The sequence below is a fragment of the Denticeps clupeoides genome, chromosome 18 (assembly GCF_900700375.1).
Source record: "Denticeps clupeoides chromosome 18, fDenClu1.1, whole genome shotgun sequence".
In the NCBI taxonomy this organism is placed as follows: domain Eukaryota; kingdom Metazoa; phylum Chordata; class Actinopteri; order Clupeiformes; family Denticipitidae; genus Denticeps; species Denticeps clupeoides.
The window spans coordinates 12,568,629-12,578,382 of NC_041724.1; the positions used below are offsets into that span (position 1 = coordinate 12,568,629).

Consider the following 9,754-nt stretch of genomic DNA (forward strand, 5'->3'; position numbering starts at 1 on the left):
TTGTAGAGAAGGAATCTACATGAGCGGGAAAGGTTGCTGATGTGAGTCGAGAAGGAGAGTTGGTTGTCTATTGTTACGCCAAGGTTAACATCAGTGAAGGGAAAAGCAGTCAACAAGTGTTCAACATAGGAACTCTCAGTATTGCAAATCCAAACTTGAGGTGGTTGAAAGAAGCCAAGAATGTGAAATGCTGTCCTCACAGCAGAATTTTGAATGTCAAATTTGATATGTAATCATTTTGCTTTGTTTGAAATGTTATTATTTACCACATAACCTCGCATGGGTTGCATCATAGTTTTATTTAAAGTGTAAATTCTGACTGGTACTGTATATAGATTTTCATGTTTTAATATAGGTTTTATTTTTCTTGTGTAATTTATATATTTTTTATTGTAGTTCGTTGAGTGAATAAAATGTGCAAAGTGTCCACTGGCTGTGTGTACCCGCCTCTCTCCCTCTGTTTCAGTCCATCTTTGTTCCTGTCCCCTTCACTTCCTGTAGCCCTGCATCACTTTCTTCCCGTGCGCTCCCCGTTCTTTATCTGCGTGAGTAATGTCTGGACCGCTGAGCTGATGTACGGTCCGGGGGCGACCGGACTAAACAAACAGGAAGCTGATCGATTCTCTAAACACTACAGGCAGGAACCGTAAATAACCTGCAGCCGACAAGACACAGTGACAGAGGTGACAAAGCAGAGGAGGATGGGCGGGAGCGAGGGACGGACCTCAGAACAACATTGGACGCGGCAAAATGAGGTTAAGAGGAAGGAAGGGTCTGCTTCCGAGAAGCATAAAGACTAACTGCACGATGTTGCTTCTGAAAGCAGGTAGAAGGAGTCCGGTTTGGGAGTAGTGGGATGCTGGGATGGTTCTGACAGGTGAGGAGGAACAGCAGGACGGGGGTTTAATGAGCTGCTGCGATTTATAAGCGTGTTTAAAGCGCCTATAAGATTTACAGCGTTGCTCGTGTACTTGCGCAACACAAGTTTGGGTTCATGCATCCTGTAAGAGAGAGTCGGTTCGATTCTTCCCTTCAGGTGAATACACTGTTGTTGAACTACTGTGCTTTTGTCAGGTTTATTGTGTGTTGGCTGCATGGAAATAATGTTGGACTCCCTTCCTTTCACGTTTAAACAAACTGCTGTAAACATCCCTCTGATGCCATCTTTACAGAAAAGAAGAATGGCGTTAATCATACATCACAACACTGCACAACAGTGTTTTATAAAGCGGCATGAAAAGGGAACAAGAGAGGGACTTTCGTGCTTTCAGTTTGTCTTCAAATAAACTGTGTAGATCCATTCATGAAACACTTCTAAGGATGGCAGTAGCCTAGTGGGTAACACACTTGCCTGTGAACCAGAACACCAAAAAGCCACAGGTTCAAATCCTACTTTTTACCATTGTGTCCCTGAGCAAGACACTAAACCCTGAGTGTCTCCAGGGGGGGACTGTCCCTGTCACTACTGATTGTTCGCTGCCCTGGATAAGGGCGTCTGATAAATGTCGCTGACCTCTAGTGTGCAGGCAGCAGCTTGTGAGCTTGAAGGCCTTGTTGTGTCCCCTTGCAGACGTGATCCACACTGTGGGACCCATAGCTCACGGCCCGGTGAGGGAGAAGGAGAGGAAGGACCTGAGAGACTGTTACTACAACAGCCTGAAAACAGCCGTGGAGAACCAGTGCAGGACGGTGGTGAGGCTTCATCCTTACGCTGCACTTAGATATTTTCCTTTTTTTCTGACGGAACACCATTCGAGTAAGAAGTAAATCCATAGCCAAACCCACATCTGCTAATACACCCGATCCTCAACTGGGGTGAATCTGTCCAATTTAATTGCTGCTTTAGTAAGTCCAACTGTTTTCATTTGTAAATAGCTTTTTAGTAATCAGCGTTGCATTCCATTGGAACGCCAGGCTAATTGTTGTTCATAATGGGACTCTGTATTTATGCAGATATTCCATTCATTAACAGCCATTTACAACATTAACAATGTCTAGACAGGATTTTTATCAATTTGATGTTATTTTAATGGACAATTGTTTTCTGGAGGACTTTTCTAAATGACCCTGACCTTTTGAACGGTAGTGTAAATGCAGTGTTGAAAAAGTGCATTCTGGTTTACACTGTGAATTTTTGTTTTTGTCAGGATTGAATTAGGGGTGGGAATCGCAGAGAACACTGCAAAGCAATAAAATATTAATATTACTGCTGAACCTGTGGCACTTCATACATTACGAGACCCCTAACCCTCAAAGTACAATTTACAAAGTATATAAAGCTTTCTTTAAACAATTGAGACAAAATATACTGTATATATTTGTAACTGCTACAAAGGACACCAGTGAATTGATAGTGTATGATAGTGTATGCCACTGTTTATTTTTCTATGCTGAAATATACGTTTTTTATAATATATTTTTTTTATATATAATTTTTGGAAATTATTGTACAGAAAAGTTTTATATATATAAAATGTTTATATAGTCCTCAGGTAGAAAATAGAAAAATAATGCTTCTTAAATGCACAAAAGAAAAGTAATTAAAATCAGTTCATTCAATGCCAAATGACACTATTTAGGGTCATTGCAATAATCGGTAATCCATACAGCACCCTGTCAGGGTGTAGGATTTACTAGGTAAAGGACCTTTTCTGAATACGTAAAATAAATCTTGATTATTTCATGCTCGGTATTGAATTTTTTTCTTCTTCCTGTCTTGCTATCAGGACAGAGTTTGCCCTCCAGGCACACACGAACACGGCCTCGTGCGGTTGGGGTTTGTTTACCAGGCCTTCCTTAGCAAAGTAACTTGCTGGAGTAGTGAGAGTCAAGGTCTGCCTTCACTTCATTGTTTTTGTGTTTTTTCTTCTTCTTCTTCTTCTTTCTCACAATGGAGTGAAAACAAGAGCCAAAGCTGTGCGACGCTGTGTTAAGAGAAGTTTAATGACCGAAAACACACTCTGCTTGAACATCTGTCTCGGCTGACGTGGCGGCGAGCACGAACACCAGCCGACTCTCATCAGCTGCCAAAAGCTCCGCTATTAATATTGCTTCGCGGTTGACATGGAGCTCAAGAGCTCTACCTTCATCAGTCCACTCGCCACGTCCTACTGATGCCATCATTCTCCCTTTTGTGTTATTATTTTATTATTCTACAGGCCTTCCCTTGTGTCTCCACTGGTGTCTACGGTGAGTGTGTGAGAAATATGATATGTATAATTATTGACATTTTTGTGTTTCGCAACCGTGTTTCGTTGCTAGGAAACTGTTGAAATGGCAGCAGTTTTAATAGTCGAATTTGGAATATATTAGAGCGTGTGTCATTTAATAATCAATAAATACTCTTCTGCCAAGTATTGTAGTTCATTGGCAGCGTCTAAACGTATTAATGTGTAAATGAAGTGGATGCTGACTTTTTTTTTTATTTTTCGGAACCTACATTAGATTGACTTCACTATACTCAGATGATTGAGGATTGGGCACCTGAAAGCAGTGAAGAGGAGCCAGATTGAGCTCAGACGTGACCCCCATGCAGAGGGAGCGAGGAAAGCCGCTGTTTACTGACGAGGCGGCGCTTATGCTGTAGTTTGGGGTCTTGTTTGCGCTGGGATACCAGTGGCAGCGGGGATTTTTTAGATTAAGGCCGGGATTAGGAGCAGAGATTAATAGAGATTAGGAGTGAGACCACGTCGCTCTGATTTGTAATCCCCTCATTCTTAGCACAACGTGTTGTGATTAAAGGCAAGAAGGACCCCGCTGCCGCGAGCTTTAGGTTCCTGAAAGGTTCTAAGGAGAACCCTGCAGTGTGCGTGCTTGTTGCCGTAAAGTTTATTATTCAGAGGTGTGTCTTTCCTGGGACAAATGGAGTCTGTGTCTTAATGAAGTGCGTGTGTGTGAGACCTGGGTGGGGGTGTTTATAGCCGATCTTCTTCACATTCTGTCTCCGCTCTCATCAGTGCATTTGTTTATATTAAGGTCTAATTGACGCTATTAATTCACACCGCGATATTAATTCACACTTTTGTGACATTTTGCGCCGAGTCTGTTTACCGCACCGTGACATCTCCACTCTCGGCGTTTGTGCTGTGATCTTTGCGGTGAGCGCGCCCGACGCTGCCTCTCTGATGAAATATCTTGTCGGAGCGTATTTGAAGGGGTGTTTTGGGTATTGTGTTTTTTAATGAGACGCTGTCAAGACACTTGTTGTGACATTTAGCACTCTGTTTGTGTGTGTGTGTGTGTGTGTTTGTCTTTTGATGTTTTTACAGGTTATCCACCTGAGCAAGCTGTGGACGTCGCTTTGAGTACCGTGAGAGAATACTTAGATGAACACCATGCACAGGTAAGTGTGTGTGTGTGTGTGTGTGTGTGTTTGTGTCCTCCAGTCTTAGTTACCCCTCTGATGTTTTCTGTGTATGTGTGTCTGTCTCCCCCTGCATCTTTTCTTGTGTGTGTGTGTGTGTGTATGTATGCTTTCCCCTCACTCTGATCTCTCTTGTTGTGTATGTGTGTGTGTGTGTGTGTGTGTGTGTGTGTGTGTTTTCTAGCTGTTATTTTTTGCTGCGAGCGAACGTGCTCACTATGGGACTGTTCTGCAGTCCACACACACACACACACACACACACACACACACACAAACACACAAAATAGTGCATCACTCTACACACACTCGCACAGCCCGCACACACAATCAGCACAACGTGGCTTCTGCTGGGTTCCTGAAGCAAACCCAACACTTTTATACTTTCGCTTACCGAAAACCCACACATCCCATTAGATGGGGCGAGCAGAGGATGCTCTCATTTATTTACTGACAAAAGGTCACAACCTCCAGAATCCGCTCCCTGCTGCCTTCAGTCCCGCTCTCCTTCCTTTACTTTCTCTCATCACTTGTTGTTTTTCCACCACCACGCCCCCCCACCCCTTCCTCCCAACCATCACCCCTCACATCACTTGCTTTTCGCTGAGCTGTTCTCGCTTCCTAAATGTGCGGCGCGACAAAGACAACCTAATTAAGGCATCCTAATTAAACCCAGCGCTTGCCTCACCAGCAGCCCCTCTGCCACACTAATCCCCCTGTAGATGGAGGGGTGGGAGCGAAAGAGGGGATGGAGGGAGGAGAAGAGCAGAAAGAGAGAAAGTAACATTTCGGCTCTGCCGAGGTGGGAACGGCGGGAAAACAGAGAGGGGGGAATTGGCCACAGCTTTGCCCACGTGTCTGTTGTCATGGTAATATGGGTTCATGAATGCCCGTGTGGGCATTATCCGTTTGCCCGCTGTGGGACGTTTGGAATAAACAAAATATAGAGAGTTCGCTGGCACCATCCGGCCGACCTGTCGGCACAGGCGTGTCCGTGCAATTCAGACGGCTGATTATCCCCACTTGTCACCTCCAGGGTGGCAGATCGGCTGTTTGTGGGAATATGCATAATAATTTCACTTTACAGAGTGTCACTTTTAACGTTTGGAACGTTGTTGCACATCCTGTCTGTATGACAGGGTGGAAAACTCACAACTCCATCAGCGCTACTCCATTTTAATAGTTAATAGGGTTTGGCCGATAATGGAATTTTTATTAATTCATCCATAATGCAGGAGAGGGAGCAGTGCTACATGACAAGATATCAGCACACCGCGGCCTTCTTTGTTTATTCATTTATTAATATGTATCAAACTTTAGCTTCCATGAGCAAAAATTTTCTGGTGTTGCTGAGCAACATCATTCCGGCCCAAGCGTCACTTGTAATATGGAAGATATTGAGATGTTGATCTCATCCAGTCAAAAAGCCAGTTCATGTCAGAATACCGTACCCACCTGGAAATAAGACACTCCTTCCACACTGAAAGTTGTTTTATACAGAATTTTTAATTGAAGATAATAGTGATCAATTTCAGTTGTCAGACCAATATTGCAACAATGAAATGAACACTTTAACACAAATCACTTTAAATACCGATTTAAAAATGTTGCATTTGGTGCCATGTACTAGTATTTCCTTTTTTTTTTTTTTATTTTTAGTGCACTGTGGACTTTTAATATCCTGTAAAGCAGTTTTGACCTCTCAGGCTCAAACATATTGATCACATTTTTTGTTTTATGGAAGTGTCTTTGAACTTTTTTGCCATTTCTTCATAATTCAGGTAATGCCTTTTGACTTAAGAGAAAGTAGCAAATATAGATACCGGCGTGCTGCTGTTGTAAGCATGAATTACAGCAGCGCCTATATCATGTTATAGCATGACCACAAGTGTATTATTGTAATTATATTCATCATGACAAAGATTATTATTATTCATGGCTGTTGTCTCAACAAATAACTTTTTTTTAGAAACATACTATGCATCAGACATGTCACATAAACTGTAATGATATGTCACAATGGTAATTGTCACTCCAAGGAGTCCTTTCAGCCAACCCAAGTGCCAGATCAGATCTCACTGCAATATGAAGAAAAACTGATCTCACATTTCTGTAATGTCACGTAACTGCTAATGCTCATTCCTGTCGGGCCGTGCTTGTTTTTATTTTGTCCAGCTGGACAGGATCATCTTCTGTGTCTTTCTCAAGTCAGATGAAGAGCTCTACAAGAAGAACCTCCCCCTCTACTTTCCCCAGAGTGAGTTCCTACTAAACCATGCATAATCTCACCAACATCCTCAACAGCGTCTCTTCAACTCAGAGCAGTGCTGTCGAAAATAATTCAAATTATCAATAGATCTCGATAGATAGATCAGCAGGCAAAAAACAACAACAAATTATTAATACTATTATTCTTATTAGTGATATTATTATGCTCTTGACTAATTAGAGCAGATGCTCTTATGTAGCTGCTTTAGTGTCAACCATATATGCCAATATCAGTATGTCTGATAGATTATAGGTCTGCTCAGGCCTAATGGGTTTCATTGGCATTTAATCCAGATTCAGATCATTCAGAATGCTGCTCTGCCGGGAACACAGTGCAATTTATAGAGCGAACATGGACTGGTTCTGCATGAGAACGTGCAGCAGAACACAGTAAACAGATGGGACGATGTAAATAAATGGCATTGAATCTGCGATCTGCAGAACGTTGCTGTGGGTACAGTAAGAACAGGGCGTGAATGTGCAGGCAGATCCCAATTTAGCATAATCAGAATTTAGCATCTCAGATCATGCTGATTATTTAGACGTCCTGTTGTGTGACGGCTACACACACACGAATACACACATGTCACATACCACACACAGAGCCTTTGCTTGATGTAGATAATAACAACGTGCTGTGAATATCTGATCGAGGCTCTAATATTCTGATTAGTGTCTATCTTATACCTCAGTATCACTGTACACAGCAACAAGATATTTTAGAATATCACTTGGATGATGTCCTTCATATGCTCCACACATTTGTCATATTTCTATGTAGCCTATATATATAAAACACATCTCAGCCAATCAGCACTTCTTTTTCTGTTCAAAACCTCATGTCCACCCTCGCCCCTTCTATCTCAGTAACCAATTAGAGCCGCCCCTTTGTGCACAGGTAAACAGTGTGGTTTGCGGTAGGGCTGGGTGTCCTCAGTATTCGAGCAGTTATTCTATTTCTAACACTGTGTTGTATAACTGCTAATTATGACTGAAACAGCATGCTTTTACTGCTACTGTGTCTCCAAAATAGTGAACATGGTCTGTAACCCACTAATTTGTACACTAGCTTATTAAGCTTGTGTGTGTGTGTGTGTGTGTGTGTGTGTGTGTGTGTGTTGAATATGCTGAATGTTTATATTAACCCTGTGGAGTCCATTTTTTCCCTTCCAGTTCCATGTTCATTGTTAATTAAAGTATAGTATAGATATAAAGTATTGTATAGATATCATATCAGTATAGACATAATCGTAAATTGTCTTCCTTCATTTATATGTAATGAAAGGACAATTTATTGTTTCTTCAGAAGATAAGAAAGCATACATATTCTTGTCAAAATGCCAGGTTGAAAAACAATAAAAAGAGATACATGAGCACTGGGTTCGAGGGACACACTGTGACATCCTTCTCTTATTATTAGAATTATTGTTGTCCTTTTTGTTTCTGTTTAAGAGCATGAATATCTTAGACACCATATTTAGACAGTCATGCATTGCGAGTTACCTGGATACCCATAAATAGAAGGGTCCTATTTGCCTGCCTTAGTTTTTAAATAGCATAATTCGAATGTGTGGAAATAGGTGTCATAATTGAATTAAGTTAACCCAACAAATCTTTTTTTTTTTAGTGTACGTGCGTGGATGGCAATTGCCATCATGAGAATTAAAGCGAAGCTATCAGAATGTTTAACATCCCTTCCTCTTCTCTTCCAGAGTCACCGGTGAAGAGCAAGCTGTGATGGCCCATCGTGGTTGCTGTGGATACGCAAATGCCACACGTTATGGTTTGAGCCGACCTCCTCGGCTCAAACCAAGTTCAATTAGGGGGACCCCCAGGTCACAGTTCAGATAAAGAGCCCGAGCCTGACTGCTGTGTAGATCGCACCTTAACCCGCCGGCGTCCGAGTCTCAGGTCTTAACAAGCCGGGGTGTGTATAAATAGTCAGTGTCGTGTCTGTATCCGTAATTGGTTGTCTTGCTTTGCAGTGGTGTGTAAATAACGTGTGCTGATTGGCAGCTTTTCAGCCCCCGAGCTCATATTTTACTATAAGGTGTAACTCTGAAAAGAAGTAATATTTTATTTTTGGGAAAGTCCCCAATGGCAGCCCCTCCACGATTATAGAGTATAATTTCATTATTTAGAGTATAAAATGCACTGTGTAATTAATTATATGATTTCATGATTAAACTACGACAGAATGTGAAGCGGTCACCAGTGTGTTGATAATTTTGCAACTAGAAGTATCACAATATCAATTTATTGCCCCACCCCATGTGCTATATCAAATTATGCTGGTTTAGAAATAAATGCTGTTTTTGTTGCTTTCTGTGGTTGTAATTATTATTATAATTTATTTTTCCCTGCTGCACCCCAGTCTGCTGGGAGAATTTGAGCTGCTTCAGCTTCTACAGAAAAATCGCACAAAAAAAAGAAGAAAAAATTCTGTTTCACATTACAGTAGAGGAGACGGACCAATCAGCACACAGCAAGTGAAGTCTATGCCCTTTCAATTGAAAATGTGGTTAAGAAACGCAGCCCTGGCTGAAAGTGTCCTGGGTGGGGCAGTGGATGTTGTGGAAGTGCCTCTCCTCATCTGGAGATCTCCCTGGCTGGAGGGGAGGGGAGGTCTTGATGAACTTCCACCACATCATTTTCATCTTTTAATAAGCTGCGTACATCTCAGACGCTGTCATCACGCGCTCCGCTCAGTATAATGAGAGGGAGAGGGGGATGAATCCCTCGTTCCTCTCTGTTCGTCGCCTCATTCACTACCTGCTCCTTGCAACACAAATGTGCGCCATTGATGCGTCCTGATTTAGTAACCCTCCAGTGAAAATTGCAGCGATGTGTTTTTGTGAAAGCTTCTCCTATTGAGACAGATTACCGCACTTGTTTAACACCCCTCGCTTTCTCGTCCTCCTCCATCTCCGGGGAACGGATCTGTCTCTTCTCTCTCTCCCTCCTTTCTCGCTCTCAGCGTGCCACTCGCTGCCTGAACGTCTGTCTGTTTCGGTGGGTGTATCTGTCTGCCCCCTGCTGAGTGTCAATCACAGTGTCTGTCTGCGTTTTCAGGGACTCTGCCGGACCGGTGGAAGGTGTCCTTTCAGTAGATTAGAGGAATGGGAA

The 9,754-nt window shown here is 42.4% G+C and overlaps 1 protein-coding gene across 4 annotated transcripts in view; it reads left to right on the forward strand.

Moving 5' to 3' along the window:
* The window catches only part of macrod1 (mono-ADP ribosylhydrolase 1), a 61,938-nt gene extending 52,984 nt beyond the window's left edge, over nt 1-8,954 (forward strand). For 3 of the 4 annotated variants that reach the window (XM_028959715.1, XM_028959714.1, XM_028959717.1), the window contains 5 exons: nt 1,571-1,692; nt 3,159-3,189; nt 4,269-4,342; nt 6,536-6,617; nt 8,341-8,954. In XM_028959715.1, the coding sequence (XP_028815548.1) occupies nt 1,571-1,692; nt 3,159-3,189; nt 4,269-4,342; nt 6,536-6,617; nt 8,341-8,366 (335 nt within the window). In that variant the 3' untranslated portion in view covers nt 8,367-8,954. The remainder of the gene's footprint in view (nt 1-1,570; nt 1,693-3,158; nt 3,190-4,268; nt 4,343-6,535; nt 6,618-8,340) is intronic. The other variant, XM_028959716.1, reaches the window with a different exon arrangement.
* Nucleotides 8,955-9,754: the final 800 nt, after the last annotated feature.